General features: G+C 39.3%; 1 protein-coding gene across 4 annotated transcripts in view; it reads right to left on the minus strand.

The window, feature by feature from the left end:
* The window catches only part of NF1 (neurofibromin 1), a 246,717-nt gene that overhangs the window by 127,724 nt on the left and 94,425 nt on the right, over positions 1–24,568 (minus strand). For 2 of the 4 annotated variants that reach the window (XM_004593895.4, XM_004593894.4), the window contains exons 16-29: positions 20,403–20,526; positions 18,022–18,183; positions 16,363–16,612; positions 15,765–15,838; positions 15,448–15,531; positions 12,961–13,401; positions 12,467–12,606; positions 12,106–12,228; positions 11,263–11,346; positions 10,144–10,260; positions 9,404–9,585; positions 9,076–9,287; positions 6,731–6,892; positions 6,488–6,591 (exon numbers count right to left, since the gene is read on the minus strand). In XM_004593895.4, coding sequence (XP_004593952.2) covers positions 6,488–6,591; positions 6,731–6,892; positions 9,076–9,287; positions 9,404–9,585; positions 10,144–10,260; positions 11,263–11,346; positions 12,106–12,228; positions 12,467–12,606; positions 12,961–13,401; positions 15,448–15,531; positions 15,765–15,838; positions 16,363–16,612; positions 18,022–18,183; positions 20,403–20,526 — 2,259 coding nt within the window. Of the gene's footprint in view, positions 1–6,487; positions 6,592–6,730; positions 6,893–9,075; positions 9,288–9,403; positions 9,586–10,143; positions 10,261–11,262; positions 11,347–12,105; positions 12,229–12,466; positions 12,607–12,960; positions 13,402–15,447; positions 15,532–15,764; positions 15,839–16,362; positions 16,613–18,021; positions 18,184–20,402; positions 20,527–24,568 lie in introns of those variants that run through there. The other 2 variants (XM_058675552.1, XR_009246900.1) reach the window with 2 other exon arrangements.

The following is a 24,568-nucleotide window of genomic DNA, read 5'->3' on the forward strand; positions in this document are numbered from 1 at the left end:
AAGTTAGCAGGGGGAATCACAGTTCTGGACCTCTGGACATACTATAGGGCAGTGGTTATCAAAACAGCCTGGTACTAGCACAAAGATAGAAAGGAAGATCACTGGAGCAGAACAGAAACACCAGAAGGGAACCCACACAGATACAGCCAAATAATCTTTGACAAAAAGACAAACGACAATCCAGGCAAATGGGAAGGTCTATTCAATAAGTGCTGTTGGGACAACTGGTTGATAGCCTGCAGAAACCAAAAGATAGACCCACATCTCTCACCATACACTAAGATCAAATCTAAATAGATAACAGATCTAAACCTACATCCAGAAACCTTCAAACTTTTGGAAGAAAATGTTGGAAATACTCTGCAAGATCTAGGGGTAGGTCCCGACTTCCTAAAAAGGACACCAAAGGCAATAGCAATCAAGACCAGAATAAACAAATGGGACCTCATCAAACTAAGAAGCTTCTGTGCAGCAAGGGAAATAATCAACAAAGTAAAAAAGCAACCCACAGAATGGGAGAAGATCTTCACGCACTACGTAGGTGATAGAGGGCTAATCTCCAGAATATACAAAGAGCTATAAAACAACCAAAAATGTCAAAACAAACAAGCCACTCAAGAAATGGGCACGGCAAATGGGCAGACACTTCACAAAGGAACAAACCCAAATGGCAAATAAACATATGAAAAAATGCTCAAGTTCCCTGGCAATAAGGGAAATCCAAATTAAAACATCAATGAGGTACCACCTGACGCCAGTAAGACTGGCCCACATGAATAAAAGCACCAAACACTTGCTGGCGAGGTTGCAGGGATAAGGGAACCCTACTCCACTGCTGGTGGGGCTGCAGGCTGGTACAGCCTCTATGGAAATCAGTACGGAGAACATTCAAACAACTCAAAATTGACATACCGTATGATCCAGCAATAGCACTCCTAGGAATATATCCAAAAAACTTGTTTTATGAGAAACCAACATGCACTCCTATGTTCATAGCAGCACAATCAGTAATTGCAAAAACATGGAAGCAGCCAAAATGCCCATCAGCAGAGGATTGGATAAGAAAGCTATGGTTCATCTACTCCATGGAATACTACTCAGCTATTAAAAAAAAGCAAAATGCAGTTCTTTGTGGCCAAATGGGCCAAACTGGAAACCATAATGCTAAGGGAAATGAACCAATCCCAAAAGGTTAAATACCACATGTTTGCCTTAATTTAAGATATGATGTTATGTATAACATGTTATGTTATGTATGTTATATGTTGTGTATAAACTAAAATTGAAATGTCAATGAGGTGGTCACAGAAGGTGGTTAAGAACTAGCATTTATTTTTAACATATTGGCTACTCATTACAATGTCAATTAATTCCATAATGATGTAAATTTTTACCGATGGTATGTTGGAGCTTTTAATTGATCGGGATGATACTCTGCTGGCTCTGTCTTCAAACCAGAGAGGGTATACCTAAGAAGCCAATGAACTTGACTGGACAATAAGATGCTGGACTCTATGTTTGGTATATGCTTGTAATCAGGGAATCTCAACTGAACTTGAACTGTGGTTATGCAACAAGGTGGAGGAATCCACCATGGTGTGAGGGCTTGGGGAGGGGTGGGGAGAATCCCAGTACCAATGAAACTGTGTCACATAATACAATGTAATTAATGAATACAAAAAAAAAGAAAGATAGTAGGTGTGGAGATTCCTTTGAAATCTACCAAATGACTCAGCCATCCCACTCTGGGAATTTACCCACACAAAACAACCAGCATACAAAAGAGTTATTTGTTTTTTTGCACCACTATTCATAAAAGTTAAGATACGGAATCAATCCAGATGTCTAGCAACAGATAACTGGATAAAGAAAATGTCTACATTATGGAATACTACTCAGCCATAAAAAATAAAACCCTGTCTTTTGCAACAAAATGGATGCAACTGGAAACATGATGGTTGCTGAAATAAAACAGTCTCATAGAGAGAAATATCTTATGTTTTCCCTGAGCTATGGTAACTAATACAGAGAGCACAAAAATATAATTTACAAGAGCAAGATTGGCATTTTGAGAACTGATTATTGCTCACAGTCTTTGTTTATGCTCTTAAGAAACAGAAGATTTCTTTTCTGTGTTCTACTTGTTGAATTCTTCACCTAATGGGTTTTCAGCTTGTAACTGAGAAGTAAACCGAGTGTGCCATTGTAAAAATTTAGGAAAAAACAAAAAAAGAAAGGATGGTGAGTGGAGAATGTGGGCAAGAAGGAAGGTAAGGGAGTAGGTATCACTACGATCCTAAATCTATACTGCAAAATTGTTCATCTTATAAAAATAAAATATTTTAAATTATGAAAAAAAGCTCCTGACAATGGTCTGGGCCCATAGTGCAGAACTTCTTTTTCTGTCAAGGGTCTTTTGGTCCACACCCAATGATCAGCTTAAAAATTGGCCTGTATAGACTTACTGAACTTCATGTCCCAACTGCAGTGGCCTCAGTAGGGCCAGACCAAATGACTTCACAGGCCTTACATAGTGAGTGGCCAGTGCCCCTGATTTGGGCAATGATCTTGTAAGTATAACCCGAAAGGCACAGGTTGAAACAGACAAATGAGAATCGTATCAAACTAAATGCTTCTACGCAGCAAAGGAAATAACCAGTAAAGTCAAAGATAATTCTATGGAATGGGAGAATATATACACAAATCATATATCAGGAAAGGGGTTGTTAATATCCATAATATATAAGAAACTCGAACAACTTACTAATTAGAAAACAAATATCCAATTCTTTCATGCATGGCACAAGAATGCGCAGACAGCCTGTAGACACACACTTAAAAATGCTTAGTATCATTAATTAGCATGGATGATGCAAATTCAAACCACCACACACTTGTTAGAATGACTGTTAGCAAAATGATAAAAACAAGTTTGGTGAAGGTGTAGAGAAGAGCAAACCTTTGTGTACTGTTGTTGGAAATTTAAATTAGTACAGTCACTATGGAAAACAGCATGAGGCTGTTCAAACAAACAACAACAACAAAAACCCAGGTAACATATGATCCAACAATCCCACTGGTTGGTACTGATCCAATGAGAATGAAATCAGTATCAACGGAGATATCTGCATATGCATGTTAATTGCATCACTGTACATAATAGTTAAGAAGCCAAATCTGCTGATGGATAAAGGAAATGTGATATGTATGTATAAATTATATTATTTGTGACAACACAGATGAACCTGGAAAACATAATGCTGAGAAAAATAAGCAAAGCACGCAGAGACAAATACTGAGAGACCTTGCTTAATCTGTAGAATCTGAAAAAGGAGAAATCAGAGAAGCAGAGGGTAGAATGATGGTTGCTAGAGAGTAATGCAGAAACATTGGTCAGAGGGCATTCAGTAATAGCTAGCATAAGTAAGCAGCTTTAGAGAAGCATGGTACAATATGGTGACTATAATTAACAATAATACATTATATATTGAAAACTGGAGGGAAAAGTGGGCATGAGAAACTGTTTTCCCCAAAAAGTGAAATTTATTAATTGCAACAAAATTAAGACAGCTTTCAAGAATGTTGTTTTTATGCTTTAGCTTTTTTTAAAAAACAGATTTACAGGTAAAATTTGGAGTATAGACAACCATAAAGAGAATTTGGTTTCTTTTGGGTCTTCCACACAGGCGCAGGGTCCCAAGGCTTTGGGATGTCTTTTCCTGCTTTCCCAGGCCACAGGCAGCTGGACAGAAGTTGAGCAGCCTGGATACAAACTGGCACATGTAAGGCATAAGGAATCCTGGTGCATGCAGGCAAAGAGTTTAGTCAATCGGCTACTGTGCTGAGCCCAAAGGCTTATATTTTTTTTTAAAGATTTATTCATTTTATTACAGCCAGATATACACAGAGGAGGAGAGACAGAGAGGAAGATCTTCTGTCCGATGATTCACTCCCCAAGTGAGCCGCAACGGGCCAGTGCACGCTGATCTGAAGCCGGGAACCTGGAACCTCTTCCGGGTCTCCCACACGGGTGCAGTGTCCCAAAGCTTTGGGCCGTCCTCAACTGCTTTCCCAGGCCACAAGCAGGGAGCTGGATGGGAAGTGGAGCTGCTGGGATTAGAACCGGCGCCCATATGGGATCCCGGGGCTTTCAAGGCGAGGACTTTAGCCGCTAGGCCACGCCACGGGCCCGAAAGGCTTATATTTTAAAAGACTAATCCTTACAGCATATCAATTAAAAATTAAAACAATCGATTGGTAGTGTGGTGTGTCAGGTAAAGCTGCCACCTGCAATGCCCACATTTTACACGGGCACCAATTTGAGTTCAGGCTACTCTACTTCCAATCCAGATTTTTGCTAATGCGCATGGGAAAATATGGAAGACAGCTGAAGTAGTTGGGTCCCTGTCGTCCATGTGAGAGATCTGGAAGAAGCTCCTGGCTTCAGCCTGGTCTACTGAGGTCATTGCTGCCATCTGGAATGGATGGAAGGACTCTTTCCCCGCCTTTCCCTCTCTCAACAATTTTTTCAAGTAAATAAAAATCTAAATGATAATGATGAGATAATAATCAGAAAGTTACTAGAAATATCACATAAATTATATGGACAAATAAATATGAACACATACATGTGCTATGATACAGCCAAACTATGTGAAATATACTGCAGCATATGAAAGCTTAATCTTTACATCCTGACATAAAAAGTTCAAGACATGTGTCAGTTTTAAAAATGAAGTTGAAAAACCATGCATACATTAGTATAAATATTAATATAAACTAATATAAATATAAATATAAGCATTCACATTATAATATATACTTTCTACAATTACATTTGAGAGTATTTCAAAATGGGGATGGAAAACCAAATTGGGCCCAGCACTGCGATGTAGTGAGTGAAACTACCACCTGTGACAATGGCATCTCCTGACCTCAAGTCAGGTCACAGCTGTTCCACTTTTGATCCCGCTTCCTGCTAGTGCCTGAGAAAGTAGTGAAGCATGGCCCAAGTGCTTCAGCCCCAATATCCATGTGGGAGACCTAGATGGTCAGGCTCCTGGCTCTGATCTGGCCCAGCCCTGGCTGTTGTGGCCATTTGGGAAGTATACCAGCAGATCTTTCTCTTTGTGTCTTTGCCTCTCTCTCCATAGTGCTTTCAAATATATAAAATAAATGTCTCAAAGAAGAAATTAAAAGATAAACTAAATTTTTCTTATGAGAAACTAACAGATTAACAATATGGGCTGCATATAGAAAATACACACTACATTTCAATCACATGGTCACCCTGACATGTGAAAGTGGTCCCAGTTGTCTCCCACCAGCGAGCAGTTCATCAGACTTTCTCTCTCTCCCCTGATTAATCAAACTCTTTTCTTAAGCTAAAAGGGACTACATACATGATGGAATATTACCCAGCCAAAAAACAGAATGAAATCCTAACAAGTGTAACAGAATGAGTAAAACTGGAGATACTATATTAAATAAATGAGGATATCCCCAAATATCATATATTCTCTTATTTGTGGAAATTAATATACCCAGGGTATAAAAATTGTGTGTATGTCACACCATTGGGCATTTGAATAAACATTGTTTTAGTGAATCATACATGTAAATGACAATACACTCTTCTTTCCTCACGTTATGCTTCCTTGAATCCCTCACATTGTGATGTTAATATCTTTATTTTCAAGAAAAAATAGTATAAATACATCAGGAACCAAAAAAGATAGTATATATAAAATGTCCATGTTTGTAGCATGATAAGACGCTTTTAAAAATTGTAAATTGGGGCTGGCACTGTGGTGTAACAATACTTTAAGGCATCACCTGCAAGGCTGACATTCCATATAGTACCAGTTTGGGCCCCAGCTGCTCTGCTTCTAATTCAGTTCTCTGCTAATGCACCTGAAGGAGCAGCAGAAGATGGTCCAAGTGTTTGGGCTCCTGCAACCACGTGGGAGACCTGGAAGAAATTCCTGGATACTGGTTTGGGTGTGGCCTAGTCCAGGCCACTGTGGCTCTTTGGCGAGTGAACCAGTAGATGAACTATCCCTCTAACTCTTTCAAATAAACAAACCATTTTTTTAATTGGAAAATAAAAAAAATTGAGTACCATGCACAGTTTCATTATAAGATGCTTTCTCTGTGACCATTCTGACAACTCCCTGTATGCATGAATTTCAAAATGTTGCACCAGAATAATTTATTCAATTGTTTTTCCAATAACTTCCTGAAGTATTCGGTATGCATATGCAATCACATAAAAAACAAAAGGACAGGCTCAACCAATCACAGACTCTGGGGGTGTTAGTCAAAGACGCTTTTAATAATATCTGTAATGCTTTACCTCTTTATTGTTGAAAAAAATGAATTTGTACCTAACTTATAAACTAATTTTAAAAATGAAGACAGAAATCACGAGGGCCGTGATTCATGCAACAGTAGCCAAAAAACCACAGTTGTTTATAAGATGACAAACCTGGTAGGATCCACTTCAAAGCTGACATGTTGCCAATCAGAGGATGTAATAACAATTCGTAATAAAGGATCCAGGAGTTTTTGTAGGTAGGTAGCACCATATACCTAAAAAACCACACAAGGAGGAATGTAACACGCCTGCTTTATACATCCTGCATCAAAAGAAGACAATCTGTTCTGTACCTTCTGTATAGGATCATGGCTTGACATACCTCAACAGATACAGAAAATGAACGACACAGACCTTGAAGCAGAACGTCATTATTTTGCTGGCCAAGCTGTTGCCTCGGAAGAGAGTCTGCATGGAGTCTGCCAATTCTACTTCCTTTGAAAACATGTTCCAGAGCAGTTGGTACAGCAAATGCCGAGAGTCAAATAGAGTAACAAGAACTCTAGCTAGCTCATCCTAGAGCAAAAGAAAATCGTGTATGTACAATCTGACTTATTTCCTTAGCAAGAAGACAAACAGCATCTATGACACCAAAGTAAAGGGAAAATGACTAATATTTCCCATGGAAATGACCTGTAGACATCTGTGGTAAGTGACTTTAGTATATCTACCATTGCTGATAATTCTAAGAATTAGCTGGTGAGATAAAAGAGGCCTAGGCTTCAGGTGGTGACAGAAATGGCCAGGATTCAGTGCAAACTGAGAGAAAATAAATGATGACAGTAAAGATTTCTACTTTAACTTCCACCCGCCCCCACACAGAAACAAAGCTTTGGTGGTCAGAATTCTACTCTCTCCTGATAACAGGCATGGAACTCAGTAAATGCTGTACATGAACCAGCAGAAAAACAACAAAAATGAGAAGGTCAGATTTTCAAGAAAATATCTGGGCATTCAGAACTCAGTAATCAGATTCACAGGCAAAAGATGGAGTACAAGCAACCATAAAGAGGATGCCTCCACCTGCAGGCAGTACCAACAAAGGACAAGATCACAGCCCGTATCTCCTCTAACTCTTGCCCAGGTAGGATTACAATAATCTGATATTTGAGTAAAAAGAACTTTTTAATAATCCTAATCATGAAAAGTCCAGAAGTCAATGAACTATGAACATCTAATATTCTACTCTAATTCTTACAGTTATAGAAAGAATACTTGATAGAAAAACTCTTACCCCCACTGTAAGGTATAATTATTAACAAGAACTCAATTACAAAATAGAAACTATTTTTAGATTACTATGCTAAATGCTTTCTCTGGTCAACTTAAAAATTCTGAAAAAGTTAAGCAACTGAATTTTAAAAATACACAAAATTACATTTAAAATAGTATAATATTTGTTTTTAGATACAGCTCTAATACATACTGCCCAAAATAAAATTCCTCTCAAAATAATTTAATATAAAAATCATTATAAATTATTACCTGTAAGAAAATAAACTTAAAGCTTCTTAGATTTCACAGATTTCCTTTTTAAGTAAGAAACTGAGTCTTTAGTGCTAATTAAAGGTAGGCATTAACAAGATAATTCAGAAAATTCATGTTCAAAGCACATGAAGACCTACGACCTAGTTTTAGGTATCAAGAGGAAGTCAGTAATTTGGGGTGTTACTACTCAATAGTACACATTTCAGTTACGTAAGAGGACTGTTGTAGAGTGCTGTTGTGCACTTCTGTGCCTAAAGATGGCAATACTGCACTGTAGCCTAAAATCCTTGCTCTTAGGCAGATAAAACAAATGAGATATGAAACACTTTAGGGAGTCTATCAGCAAGAGCACGCTACGGCACAATCAAACCTCACATGTGAGCAACCATGTGCCTCATGTTTGGTGAAGAAAAAGGGAAATGGCGCAAAATGATGTCAGACATGAGGCCGGGCCCAGACTGAGGACAGTCCTACTGGCCAGAGCCAAGGGTCTTGAGTTTTACTTCAAGCATGAGAAACAAAATCGGCTTTTAAGCAGAAACAAATCTGCAATGATAGACTATCTTATTTGTTACAATTTTTTGTATTGAAATCCATTCCGGTATTTTAACTGAATGGCTTTATAATATAGAAAGGGAAAATAATCCTTCTCAGGTTGTTAGCATATATTATTAAGAATGATGTGGGTTTAGGAAATTTTTTCATTAAATTTAGAGACAGGGAAAACAGTCATCTGTCTCTAGGACTTAAAATAAATAATAGCTTTATTTGAAATGTAAATAGAATACCTAAGTCAATAAGTCAATCATACAAGTTATTACAGAAAAAAGAATTGCAAACTAAACGCAATAAATAGACATACAACACAAAGTTCAGTTTTAGCATTACTAAAAACCAGCTCAGATTTGGCTGAAGTGAATTACTTTATCTAATACCTGTAAACAGACACGAGATTACATCCCTGGCTATGTGTCTTTATTTTAAATCAATGTTCAAGTGAAATATTTTGGGAGTTGGGATGAGATAAAAAACATTAACAAAGGCCAACCACACCCACAGATGAAAACTACCTAACTGAACACATGAGAATTCTTTCAGTTTTAAAATGTTATCAGTTCATGTTATCAATTAACATCTACTGATCGAATATAATCTGGAAGCACTAGGCATGTGCCAAGCACTCTTGTTCCCCACTGACCCAGTAAACTTACCCACTGTGAACAAGGGACCACATTGGCCAGAGCCATTGCAATGGGCAGCTCTCCCTGATCACCCATCATTGTGACTAATTCCACCAGTCTCTCAAATCGATCTGCCAGCACTGTTTCTGCAAGTGTGTCAAACTCTGTGCCTTGCTGAAGGATTTTTGTCAGAACTTCCATAAATGTAGCTCTTGTCTGGAGATCCTTGTGATAACCTAAACCTGATATGGACAGAAAGATAAACATTTACAGACTTGGTCTCAACTGCTTTTTACTCCATGGATTTACATGCCAATTCTCTGTTACATTTCTCTGTGAAACTTTGATATGATCTTACCTATGGAGTGCATGAGGCCACTGTCCACATTAGCATTGAGTAAGTTTGACATGGCGAGGACTGTACAGTGTCTCAGTGATGCCAGCCTCCGAGACATGCCACGTTTCCTGCCACCTGTTTGTGCATTTTCATCTTCAACTTCACTACAGTCATTCAAAAGGTTCATAAATAATGTGAAGTACCTGGGAAATACAAAGACTGACCCTTACACAGTAGACGACCATATCAACAAGAAAACTAAATAAGCATACTAAAATCACTGCTTTTATCATGTAAACAGTACTGGGTAATCTCTCAAGTAGAGCTGATTCTATCCTGACAAAGTCCAGCACACATTTCATAACACAGGCACCAGGGAGACGCTCTACTTTCTTGTCAATCTCACTTTAGATATTTAGTAAGTGCTCCAAACAGGTCAGAAATGGCATTTTTAAAATGACTTAGTATGGCAATTTTAGTTTCATTATAACGAAAAATCAATCTATCACACAATTTCCTTTAAAAACTACCAGACACGGTGGTTTTCCTGTCTCATTCCTGACAAGGGGAATATTCACAAGTGTAGTTTATCAGATGCCAGCCTACAGCTGTCATAGCAAGGCAAGCAGGTCCATTTTCTCAATACCATTTGACATTCCAGTTATACTTCATTCATGCGTGTGTGTGTGTGTGTGTAGGGGGAAACATGGGTGGGGGGCTTTATTTGCTTTGTGCTTTGTATTTTGGTGGCTGAAATTTACTTAAGAAATAACTGTGATTTGGCTTCCATCAATTCCACACCATCTCCTTCCTCGGGCTGCAGCGGAAGACCAGCTAGGAGCGAAACGACTGCCTCCATGCTCGCCTGGTCCAGATCTCTGAAGCAGAACAAATGCAGAGACCGTAAGCCTTTCAGAGTCATCTACTCCACCTACCTCTACAACAAACTCTTCTTAGCCTCAAACTTTACAATTTATGTCATTAAGCAAAATACAACCAGATAATCTGAGTTTCAGGATGAAAATCAGAGTGCAAAAACATTATTAATCAGGGAGAAGATGATAAGGAGATGAAGGAATTTTGGTAAAGTGACTACTTTAAATCAAAAGAGTATACTGTTAAACTACACCTGGACAAAGACACAGATGAATGGTTACTACATAGTCCATAGCATTTACTCACATTCTAACACTTCAGTAAGTACCAGTAAAACAAATGTAAGTAGTTACTTCTTAGAAATGTTCAATAATGTTAAATTTCTCAAATAATTTGTTTGTCATGTGGTTTGGGTAATACTGGAGTATTCCAAAATGCGATGTATTAAAACTTGGTCCTCAAAGTCTTAGGTTAATAAATCACTGACAACAGACTGACAACATAACATGCCTAAAGCCAGAGCCCCGAGGTCTAATCCTGGTGGTGCTGTGAGACAGGGCAAGCAGAAGCCGACTAGCTCCCTGCCCTGCCATGTGATCTTTTCTCACACTCCCATCACCAGGCCAACAAGGTCCTGGGCTGTGAGACCATAGAGCCAAAACAAATACCCAAGAGGAGCTACTCAGGAAGGAAGGGCATCTCCTACAGTGACTGGAGGACAACCAAATACTATCTAATCACAAACTACCACCTACAAAGGTTTTATGGATCTTCTCTGTACTTTTCTTGGTCAGTTAACATTTAGGTTTATTTGTGTTCAACATCTTCCAGTAAAAAAAAAAAAAAAGTAATAAGTAAAGAATACCATCTTTATCTATTTCAAACATAAAATCTTGACATCCAAAAGACAAATAAATATATCTAGCTATAGATATAAGTAGTTCTAATGCCTAAGCAAAACCTGCTGATATTTAAAAGTCATTCTTATTCTTTTTGTTTTTTACCTTGTTAGACATTTTACATCATCATCTGCTGCTTGGTTTGATGTTCCCATAACCCAGTCTGTCAGGTATTCTACCATCTTATTCCTACAAAGTGGTGGAGGAAAAGAAAAAACAAAAAAACAACAAAACAAAAAGAACAGCCAATAATTCTTTTACAATTACACACATACACCCCTTAGTCATATAATGTTTTCTATTTTTATCTTTCTAAAATATTTACTAATTGGAAAAGCAGAAAATACGCTGGTTACTTCCCAAATGCCTGCAATGTTTGGAACTTGGCCAGTCCCAAGAAGGAGCCAAGAACTTTGGTCTAGGCATACCACATAAGGGGCAGGTCTCCATCACCACTGCTGCCCCTCAGAGGCTACAATGGCAGGAGCCTGGCATCAGAGGCCAGAGCAGAGACTTAAATCCATACCCTCTTGATAACCACTAAGCCAAATGTTCACCTCTAAATTTTCTTTTTTTTTTTGAAACAGTATTTGCCTAATAGCCCAGGTGATACGACAACTTGGTGAAAGAGATCCTGCAATCAGAAATGTGAAGGAAAGAATGAACATGAGGTAACTTTGATAATGGTCCTCCACAGTGGTCCTTAGTTACAGTATCAGTTTGGAAACAAATAAATTCTCAGCTCCTGCATACCACAGTCTAGAAAGAGACCACTGCAGGAGGCATAAAGCTTGGGAAATTTGAAAAGAGATGCAAAGAAAAGCCAACAGGTACAATGCTCTTTCTCTGAGACTCCTTCTCCTCCAGTAACCAGGCACCTGCCATCTTTCTGTACTCCATTCAACATCAGATTTATCAAACCCCACTTTGCTCTTTCTAGATACTCACCTAAATTTCATCTCTTGACAAAATGAGAGGTCATCTCTTCTTGCCATCATGACTTCAACTAACTGACACAGCTTTGTTTTTATCTGAATTGCATGGACCATATTTCCAAGGACACGAACATATCTATATAAAGAAATATTACAGAAATAATCAGAAAAGACAAAAGAGAATGTCTAACTGTAACAATAACATCTTCACTTAGATGAGCACAAACACAACTTCTGATTCCTTTATTATTATATCCTAGTTTAGATGCAATAAAGAAAAAGATGGAAAATTATTCAATAACTACCAATATCAACATGTAAGAAGTTTTTATTTCCTAAAATGTATTTCTGCTATACCTCAGGAGAATGCTTACCTGACCAGATTTAACATCATTGTTTCAATGCTAGCTTGCCCCAGATGTTCAGAACTGCCTTCGGTATGATTATCTAGTAAGTTCTTCATTATAGCTATGGTTTGCTCGACAAATTGAGTATTGGTGTCAGTCAACAACACCTATACAAAGAATAAAATAAATGAGTGATCTGCCATCACTGCAGGTAAGAAAGACTATACAATGATGAAACTGAACCCCCTAAGCATTGTAACACATCGAAACACACTTATAGGTATACAAGCAAACAAACGCAAAGACAGATTCATTCACCCCACATCCACACGCATATTCCCAGGTACCCTCACCCACTAGGTCCTAAATAGCAAACTGACCCCTACAGGACATGCTTCTTTCTGCAACTTTGGCTCTGTTTTTTAAAACTGAATGGATACAGAAAGAAAAAGGCCTCATTATTTCAAATAACTAACTCTATTCATGGGGAAATCTGAAAGATAAAACAGAAAATTCTTTACCTGTCCTTGGGAATCAAAAAACTTGCTGATGGTGTTCTTCAGTTTGTTAAACAGCATTGGATAAAGAGCAGGGCTTAATTCTAGACCCACTAGATCCTTAACATTGGTCCGTATTTGAAGTCCCACTTTTTCATGGTTACACACCATCAAGGAGAGCAGCCTGTCCATAAATTTGCTGACGGGAGTGTCTGCATTTCCCTCCGATGACATCACTGAAATCATGGAACCCTTTCGTTCACTGACTGGGCCCATCGGTGGGCTATAGGTCGCCAGGCCAGAACTGCTCCTCTGCTGCAGACACACTCCCCCCAAAGCACAAAGGAAGCCAGTCATGTTGATCCATTCCTGCAAGGAGTCTGTGTCAGACAAATCTATAGATCCTCCTCCACTCACATGGGACATTCGCCTCTTGACAATGGTCTTGTGAAGGCTCTCGGCAGCCTAGACAAAAATTTTGTGGACAACATGAACTCAATCTAAATTTGCTCAACACTGACACAATTATTCTTTAACCTACATTTCCTTCATAACAAAAGTACATTTTTAATTTTAAAAAGCAGAATTCAAACTTAACCATATACATTTTTAAAGAGCAACTAACACATATTCACAGATAGACCAATGTAATCAACCAAAGTATCATGTCTCCTTAAAACAACTTAATTTGGTGGGAATGTGAACTAGTACATCCACTATGGAAGACAGCACGGAGATTCCTCAGAAACCTGAAAACAGATCTAGCCTATGGCCCAGTCATTCCAGTCTTACAAATTTATCCAAAGGAAACAAAATGCATATATGACACAGTTCTCAGTACCCCCATGTTTACAGTAACTCAACTCACAATAACTAAGATATACCATCAACTGATGCCTGGAAAAAGTTAATTATTTTATATATATATATATATGTATATATATATATATAATCATATCTATTATCATATATATATATGATAGATTACTACTCACTTGCAAAAAAACAATGAAATTGTGTTTTTGACTAAAAAAAAAAGGGATGCAATTGGAGAACATTATGCTTAAGAAAATAAGCTAGTACCAAAAAGACAAATACCATGTTTTTCCTGGTTTGTGGGAATTAATACAGAATACAAAAACAAATGTAATGTATATGAGCAAACCTGACAATGTGAGTTTTGATGATTATTTATAACTTTGTTTATATCATCGAGGCACAGTGGTTTTTCTACTTACTTCTTGCTGGATTCTTTGACTAGTACAGAGTTAAACTGACTATAAAGTAAATTGTAAGTATGTCATTGCAAAATTAAAAGAAAATAAGAAGGAAAACGGAGAGACGGTGGGAAGTATCACATTCTTACAACTATATAAATAGATGAAATTTGTTCTCTTTAAATACATTTTAAAAAATTCTTTAAAGTTCTTGTTCACATGGATGAAAGTTGAAAATATACTAAGTCAAGTAAGCCAGTCACAAAAGTTCATATATTCTATGACATTTACAGGAAATGTCAAGAACAGGCATATCTACAGAAACAGTGCCTGGTGGTGAGTGATGGAAAGGCAGCACAGTAGGTGGCTGGAACAGAGATAGCTAAAGAATGCGAGGTTTTTATTTTTTGTCAGTTTAGTTTTATTTAAAGTTATAACAGTGTTCTAAAACGGATTATGGCAATGGTCATGTAACTGTCAAAAAACACACTAAAATAATCAAAGAAGTGAACACTTTAAACAGGTGAAGCATATGAACAAATATAGATGAATAAATATTAATTAAACAGTTACCAACAAAACGCTTTCGTTCTAAAGTTACAGGTCTTCTCCAACACTAGATACACAATTTTGCTTCACAAAAACATAACTTCCTCCATGTTGTTATTAAGCATGACAGGAAAAAGACAATGGGAGAATAACCAGTTTTTCCAAAATACCTAATAATGAGAACATGAACATTACAGATAAAATACACACAACTACCGATTAGCTATTTTTGGGGTGACAGATTGATAATAATCAATGAATGAAATAATTGACAACTGATGAAAGAAAGGTCTACATTATAAAATTTCATTTAACCTAATCTCGGCCCCCTTAAATTTTCTTCAGGATCCCATCATTAGAATACAGAACAAAATAATAAAATAAATTATTTCTTCTGTCACTCCTTTTTCTGAAAATCTTGTAGAAGGGAGAAAGAGCAAGAAAAGAGGGTAGATAAATGGTGTTTGTGAAGGTGGTAACTTTTCCATCCCTATTGTTCCCAGCAATAACTAACTACCACATGTGGCTACAGAGTATTAAATTGTGGCCATGATACACTGAGGAACTAAATTTAATTTCATTTAATTTTAATTAATTTAAACAGTTTAAACATCAACATGTGGTTACTGGTTACTATATTAGTGAGTACAACTCTAGATGAAGTCTAGAGTGGTTTAAAAAGATTACACACAGTATTTATTATCTACCTAATCAAGTAAGACAAAAATTAACGTCATATACTCACCTGGCCATCTTCCATTTTGGCTTTTGGATAGTTAAGGATTAATTTTGTAGCTTGCTCCCATTTCGTATGTGTATCTTCCCAAGCCTAAATGAAGGTAAGGATTAATTTTGTAACTTGCTCTCATTTCACATGTATATCTTCCAAAGTCTAAAATGAAGGTCGCTATTACTTCAAAGCAACTTTAAGCAAAGAGCTAAAAATTAATCAACTGCTAGTTTTCAGGCTTGATGCCTACTGCACATCCTGAGTCTGCTTCCAAAGCTATCCCTGAAGACAGTCATGGAACAGGGGGCTTGTTTGTGTTGCTGCAGGCCTACCTCGGTGTTCCCTGCAGTGGGATGCTCGATACGCCTCAGAAGTGCCATTACTCTTTTCTGAAGTGCTGCTCTTCCTAAACAGAGACAAGAGCAAATCAAGTGACTCCTCTGCTTGCCATGGAGAACCTGACCAGCCCCACCCAAAAAGCAATGGAGGAAGAACGAGCGAATGCCTCAAATCAGATAGCTGAAACATCCCTTTCTCCAGCCTTATAGCACAAGTGCTTCCTTATGTGGGACTCCAGAACATCTCCAATACGAAATAGCTATTGCCATCTATGATTTACAATATATACCAGTGTGCTTAAAACTCTATATAATTCAGAGTACATGGTATAGTCTATAACTGACAGTGATTTACACTGCTAGTTACTCAACAATTATATAGCATAGTAGTCACACTAAAAATCTGGTTGAGATGAAGAATTTCAAATGCTACTGATTTTTTGAACCTACCTTGTTCAAAAAAAGGGTACCAATGAAGTTATTTAAATTATCCCACACATTTACAAGATAGTCTTTAATGGCTAACACAATCAGATATCATGTGATTTAAGACCACTTGACAACAGGAAAAACACCCATAATTCACATTTACCTGTTGACATCATATTGCTGACTGAGGCGAATTCCATGAACGTGTTGTAGTTGGGCAAGAAGTTGTGCACTGACACTTCATCCACCCCACACCGGATATCTGCTTCCTCACAAAGGTGGCGGAAACAGGACATGGCAACCAGAACAGCTTCAGTATCTGGGCTCCACAGAAACATATATAGAGCCACTTCCAATTTAGTCTGGGCTTGTCGGCATATTGGTGGGGTGCTAGTGCACCCGGCAGCACTATCCTGAGAGTCAGGGGTGAGAGGCACATATTTGCAATTTAGGTGATTTTATTTACAAAACCCAAACATTCAATAAACTATGTACCATATATAACTATTCAACAATTCACAAAAATTTTCCTCTTTTGTTAGCATGGCAATTTTTTCAAACTACCAGATATCTTGTCTACAAAACTTTTTTTTTCTTAAATAAATAGATTTATTTGAAAGGCAGAGGACAGCAGGAGAGCTTCCATATACTGGTTCACGCTCCAGATGTTTGCAACAGCTGGGGCCAAAAGCAGAAACCAAGAATGAAATCCAGTTCTATTGAGTCATCACACTATCTTGCAGACTCTGCATCAGCAGGAATCTAGAGTCAAGAGTGAAAGCCAGGAATGAACCCAGGCATTCTCATGTAGATGTCTTACCTCTTACGCTCAACATTCTGCCCTAGATGAGATGATTTTGGAACAACATATACAAATATCTACCCAATTTCAAATAAATAGGTATCATCCCATTCTAGATCCCAGAGTCTAAATTAAGATTAACAGAAACACAAGAAAAACATTCAAGCATAAAAATGCAGGAAAATATGTAATTTACTTCCTAGTAAAGTATGAAAGACAGAGAAAGAGGAAGTAACTGGAAATTCTATCTACTTGCAGAAGGAGGACATAAAATAAGTACACTGCAGCACTGATAAGGGCATGGACAAGAGGTAGGTACTGCAGAAAAAGAAGATACAGAAGATTCTTAATTATATATGGCCTAAACATAAAATAAATACTCAAAAAATGCATATTCTGCAGGTAAAGCAATAAACAAGATGCCACACTGCTGAACTGTTTTTCTCAACAGAAGGTTGCATTTAAAATTAGATATTAAAAAATTAAAAAAAGAAAAAAAACCCTTCAGTGTAGAAAAAAAGTCCTTGGCAATGATTTGATATTTTCTCTTGTAATATGGTTTATATTTAAGAGGAATTCTATACCAAAAAAAAGCACAATCTACAACAGGAAGCAGAATTTTATCCCAGAAAAATTACACCTTTGTTAGCTGTCACAACTTTTAAACTTCTGGAGTGGGAATGGTCTTTTTTTTAGGATGTAGTTTTATAACAAACATAGTTAACCAGCTTTGGAGTCTAAGTGTTGAATAATCATGGGCTGTTTATACATGACCTCTGAATCCTTACAACCACTTTGGGGGAGGAGATTACTGTCATTCTTATTTTAAGGCTGAAAAACAGAGGCACAATGATCTTAAGAACTTGCCTAAGGTTTCGTAAAGAGCAGTGACAGAACAACAATGGAAGCAGCCTTTAGTGACTACACTGTATTATCTAGCTGACATTTACTGAAGCTCATTCAGGGAAACAAAACCACCCCAGTAAATGACACAGGAAAACTAGCAAGGGTACTGCTTACCACAGAGGAGTTCCCTCGCCCCTTCCGCAGAGAGGCTCCTGGAGTACAGGACCGTAGTAACTCTTCATGATCCATGGACAGCTGGCTGGGATTCCCACTAGAAGGAACATCGCATCCTACCCCATACAGGAAAAGAAAGTGACAGGAACTTCTATCTGCCTGCTAAAAAAAAAAAAAAAAAAAAAAAAAGAAAAAAAAAGAAAGAAAAAAAAAAGAAAAAAGAAAAAGAAAAAGGAGAAAGGAAAAAGGAAAAAGAAGGAAAACAAAAGGAAGAACAAAAGGAAGGGCGAGCTCTACCAAAGCACTGACAACCCAGAGCAGAAACAATCCATATGAGTTGTCTTCTGTCTGAGACCATCCAAGAAAACCTGTGCTAGATCCCTATGCCCCACATGGAGGAAAATTCACTAGGACAAACAATGTTCACTCAATGTCTTGGAACCTTCCCTCAGTTAACCATTCTGCAAATCCTAAGAACAGATTCTAATTTGGGTCTAAGAGGGACTCAAGTAAAACACTGACAATGTAAATCTACTATATGAAAATTCTAATGCAACCTCAGTTAATAAGTAACATGTATTTTATCCGCACAGATGTTACTCTGTGCCAAATTAGAATTGTTCAAAGTTGACTCTTTCATGAGTAACTTCTGGATCAGTAACTAACATTGGCATTTATGTCAAGTGTGTTCCAAGAGTGCTTATGTTCTGGAGACTATACAATTGGCCAGTTGAGGACTGGTGCAGAGGCAAAGCAAGCTAAATCCTCTACCTGCAGCACTGGCACCCAATATGGGCAATGGTTTGTGTCCTGGCTGTTCTACTTTCGATCCAGTTCCCTTCTAATAGCCTGGGAAAGCAGATGACACAAAATGACCTCTGTATCTATGTGGGAGACCTGGAAGAAGCTCTTGGTTCCCAGAACTTGGCCTAGTTCTGGCTGTAGCAGCCATTTGGAGAGTGAACCAGCAGATGGAAGAATCTCTCTATTTCTGTAATTCTGACATTCAAGTAAAACAAAGAAATCATCAAAGAAGAAGAACTGGCTGGGCATGAAACTTTCAAGTTGAATCTTCTTCTTCATCTTTTCAATCATGCCAAATCCCACTATACTATGACCTACCAAGAAAATCCAGAAATCCCACCTGAGCATTAACCCATTTATAAACAGAAAATTTAGCAACCTGCATGGCACTGGCAAGTAAATGAGTTTGACACACTTAAGATTTCATACCTATGATTCTAGGTCTGCATAATAACTTGTTAAGCCAAGTATTCCTAAAATCGTACCACAATACAAGAAATTTTAACCTAATTAATTATAGAAACAATATGTCAAAAGAAATTTAATTTTTTCCTATTTCCCACAATTCCACCATGCCTCAACACTTTAGAATAAAAAAAAAAAAAAATCACTCCATACCAAAAGGGATGACTCCTAATATTCTAAAAGGTAAAATCTTCAGGGAAGGGATATAAGTCAGGCTAGGGGAAAGGAAACTTTCCAATTCTTCTCTTCAGCTTCTTGATAATTAACATTGTTTGGGCTAACTTTGTAAACTTGTGAGTAAAAATGGAATATATCCCTAAACCTACTTTGTTGTTGGCAGTCCCTGTCCTTCCTAGGCCTGGTTCTCAGGCTTCTGCTACACTGAAATAGAATTTACCAACATTGTGGTTTTAAGGCCATTGTCTCAGAAAATTTTTTAAATACTGATTTAAATACTGTCAACTATTGTCTTCTGTACATATATGACAGTACTTAAAAAGATTTTTTTGAAAATTAAGTTACAAAGCTTATTTTGGTGCACAGTATTTTTAATCCATGTGCGGAAGATTTCAGTAAGTTGATGAAAGATGTATACTGTGAAAAACTATGCACAGATTTCAAAAAAATTAAGATTGCTTTAATTGAAAGAGTTACAGAGACAGAAGAAGAGACAGAGAAAGGTCAGCCAACCACTGATTGGCTCCCCAAGTGGCCACAACAGCTGGGGTGGAGCCAAACTGAAGCCAGAAGCCAGGAGCTTCTTCCAGGTCTCCCACATTGGAGCAGGATTCTAAGCATTTGGGCCATCCTCCACTGCTTTCCCATGTCCAAGAGCAGGGAGCTGGAATGGAAGTGCAGCAACCAGGACTCGAATAAGCACCCATAGCAGTACTGCACGCAGTAGCTTAACCTGCATACCATAACAATTACCCCCAATTTCAAAAATGTTTTGCACCAAAATAAACTTATAGTTTAGTTCAATTTTTCTAAGAGCTTTGTGACTCATCTTCAAATATCCTTTTTAAGAGGGAAGAGCTGCAGAAAAATCTATTTGCCTAATAAATATCTTCAACTCTCTCAAATCATTCCAAATTTTCTTCCATTTTGCTTACCTTGTTTTTAAGAAGAAATTTATTCCTGCATATCAGAATTTCCCGCAACCACTTGAGAATCTCTGTGCTACTAAGCATTTGATGGCTAGTTAATTTCTTGCAGATATAAAAAAGCATCTGTGAGCTGTAGTAACATAAAATTTTACTATTATTATCAACATCAATAAATAATCTCACATATAAAACAGCATTCTCTCTTAGGTTTGCTTTCAAATAAGCTATTAAAGCATTAAAAGTACCATAAATCAAAAGAAATAAGCCTATAATTTACATTTAAAAAGCAACTTCTTATAAGGCCTCTACTCCTCATAAGCTCCCTGTGTTTCAGGTACAGATCCCCTTCTAACAATGGACAAAAGAACTGATAAGCCATGTGAAGGTGGCATGTAATCTAGTGTTCTGAAGCGAAAAAAAAGAAAATCAACAACCACTTGTAGGCCAATTACAGTTCCTGTATTTCCTTTGGCAAGTAAAGTTTTAGTGGAACACAGTGTCATCCATCTGCATATTGCCCATGGCTACTTTTGTGTTTCAAAAGCAGAACCATATGATAAAATTTGCATGACTGGCTCTTCAGAAGACATGTTTGATGATTCCTAGAGTTGCACTGCCACAATGAAAGCCATGAGCCAATAGCTGTAGTTACTGAGGATTTTAAATATTATAAATTATACATGTAACAAACATATCCACTCATGAAGACCGTATGAAAACAGAATACACCCCAACTGTAGGTAACTGCATAGGTTGCCTTTTACCTAAGCAAGCGTTACACTGCTGGTAGAAACAAAGTCAATAACTGGTGGGTACTCTGGGCCTGGTGAATGCCAAATTTGTGTTAATTATAGCAGTGTGCCAGCATAGTTTCCTATTCTTCTTTTTTTTTAAAGATATGTGAATAAGGCAGGGAACACTGGGCCAGGACATGCCACCAGGGCCCCAGGCAGGGAGGCAGTAGATTACCCATGGCAGGGGATCTGGAGACATATTGAAGTGGGAGCAGCTGAGAGAATATTTGACAGGAGGAATGACTTCTGGGAGCTTCCACGGACTGGGTCACTGCACTCACAGGTAAATATGGTGACCTGACACAGAACGATTTAGAAGAGGGAAACCAGAGGGCATGTCTGGGTCAGGCCAAGGCACCGGCACCCATCTGTATGGGAGACCTGGGCTAGACTAACAGCATTGTCCACTGCCAAATGGCACATGGAAAAGCTGGGGCTCAGGGTATGTTTGGTTGGGCTAGGCCATAGCACCCACCCATGAGTGTCGGAGCATGGGATGGGCCATGTCAGGCTATGCTGTAGTACCACCAAAACGTGAGAGAATCAGATCTGGGAGCAGATTCTACAGAGGACTTGTGGGCTTGCCTCTGTGAGTCTATAGTATCCTTTGATTTGCATGGAGAGCTAGAGGTGGTGACAGGCTGAGCCAGGCTAGACCACAGAATTCACTTGAAATGGGAGCTGGGGTTGGAGGGTGCTGAGCTGGGTCAGGCTATAGACCCTATAGACATGTGCAAAGGTCAGAACTGTGGGCAGACCATGTCAAGCAGGGCTGTGACACCAACCAGCAAGCGTGAGAGTCAGCACTGGGAGCGGCCCTGGTAGGGGAATTGGGTAAACTCCCCTGCTAGGCTGCAACTCTCACTGGTGAATGAGAAAGCTGGAGCTGGAGGCAGGCCAGGTAAGGCTAGGCTGCACCACCCATCATCAGCATAGGTGTGAGCCAGGTCTTTGGGCAAGGTCATCTGGGCCAAACCACAGCATATACTGGAATGACTAAGAGCCAGGATAAGACGCAGGCCAGGTTGGGCTGGACCAAATTACCCATCAGTTCATGTAAGGGCTGGGGTGTGTTATGGGGTGCAGCCTGTGATAGCCAGCACCCATTGACAAGTGGACAAATGAAATTTGGCTGTGTCCCCCAACCTCTGTCCTGAAGGTGGGTCCTAGCAGCAATGGAATAGTAATTGCATCCTCAACCACTTCCCCCACATCCTAAATGACCAGGATATTGGAAGTCCAATTAGTCTAGGTGTTTTTAGCTACCAGCCTTGTTCCTGTTCCTGTCCATCCTAACGAGCACTAATCAACTCCTTAGCCCACAACACTTAGGTATTCGCTCCTGCCCACCTGTGACTCACCTATCAACTGAGAGGGGACGGTATTGTGTTGTGTGTAACCACTCCCCTCACAAGCCCCTTCAAAAAGGCCCATGAATCAGGGGCTCTCTCTCTCTTTCTGGCCAGGTGCTTCCGTTACTTTGGCACCCTGACTCTTGGCTGACCCAGGACAGGTAATTCCCCGGGCATGGTCCCTGTGTGCTGCTTAGATGGGACAATGTTATTACAATGTTGTTCCTGGTCTGTGTGCTATCTGGAGTTCCAGGAGGGGTGAGGCCTAGCAGTAGTAGAATGTGGGCAGAGAAGCCAGGGAAAGGTGAATGTCTGCAGCTTTGTAAGTGTGTCCAGGTTCTTTGTGAGTATGTCCAGGTTATTTGTTGCATGTCTCTTAGGATAACATATATTGTTGGGGAAGCTGGGACATAGGTTTTCAGCTTAATGGATGGACTTAAGGATGATGACCATTTATTTGTTTTGGGATTATGACTGGTTGGATTATGATTGGGTGGATTGCTGTATGGACTTGTGATTTGCTACTGTGCTCTATTATCACCAAGCTTGGTTAATAAAGACTCCTTAATAAGCCTTAGACATGTCTGGTGTGATCTCGCTCGCACCCTGCAACAGGGTGGACCAGTCTGGAAGAGGCTACTGCACTCACCAGTAAGAGCTGGGCCTGGGAGCAGGCTGGGCTGAACCAAGCTATAGCATCCACTGGAGAATTCCAAGACTGGGGGTGGACCATCTCAGATTGGACTGTAGCACCCACTGGCATGCAGAAGACCTGGGGCTGGAGACTCTCTTGCTGGGCCAAGGCTTCCACTGCTAAATGTGAGAACTGGGACTGGAGGTGGGCGAGGCTGAGCTAGACTGATAAACTCACTGGCAAGTGCTAGTGCTGGGTGCAAATCATATTAAGCTGCAGCACAGTACCCATTGGCAGGTGAAAGAAGTAGGGCTGGGATTGGGCCTGGTAGAGGAAATATGGGCACTCCATGTTGGGCTGCTGCTCCGACTGGTAAGCATGTCAGCCAGGGCTAAAACAGGCAAATTTGGTCAAGGTAGCAGCACCCATTGGTGTATGTGTGAGTTGGGTCTGGGGACGGGGCGAGCTAAGCTAAGCTGTAGTACCCAGAGGTGGGTACAAGAGATAGAAAACATGCGGACTGGACCACACTAGGCTGCAGTACATGCCAACATACCTAAAAACTGTGGCTGGGGGTTAGGCCTGGTGGAGGTAATTAGGCGTTGCCCTGACTAGGCCACTGCACCCACTTGTGTACATAAAGATTGGGCCTGGGGTGACTGCACTGGGCTAGATCAGGCCGTAGCACCCATCCGTTTGTGTAAGTGATGGGGCTGGGAGAACTGACCAGGCAGCTGTATTCACTGGTATGTGCACTGGCTGGTAGAGGTGACCTAACTGACCCTGCAATGGCTACTACACACAAGAGTCAACTCTGACATCACCCTAGGTGAGGTTTCTTGAGGGATTTCCCAACTACACGGCTGGACTCAAATCCAGCCATGAGAAAAATCACAATCTATATTAATGTACAACCTTTGAGTGCATGTGTTGGAACTGAGCCTCCTCAATTGCTGATGCCTGTGCTGATGCCTGTGCAGTGGGCAGCATGCCCAGATGCACACGGGGGACATGACAACCTGCTCATCTAGGTCATTAGAGGACACTGAGTGCCCCATCAGAGAATGGAAAGCGAAAGAGGTTGGACCATTCTTCTGATTAAGCTTTGCAAGTGTTCCTGGGTCTATAGATGCACTAAGCTGGGCTTGGCAGCCAATAGACGTTGGAAAGTTTTCTCAGCCCTGGTGCAATGAAGCTGCCAATGTCTCAGAACTATCAAATCCACTCAAGTAACACCCTCAGAGCACTCTTTACATTGGGGTCTCTAAGGCATCATCAAAGGACTCTCTCCACATCCCTGGGTGCTGATGTAGTTTGTAGTTAGCAAACAGTGGCCCCCTCCCATTCCATGCCTTGTGAATCCAGGAGAAAAAAAATTGAAACATTTGTCCC

This window comes from Ochotona princeps, chromosome 17, assembly GCF_030435755.1.
Source record: "Ochotona princeps isolate mOchPri1 chromosome 17, mOchPri1.hap1, whole genome shotgun sequence".
NCBI lineage: Eukaryota > Metazoa > Chordata > Mammalia > Lagomorpha > Ochotonidae > Ochotona > Ochotona princeps.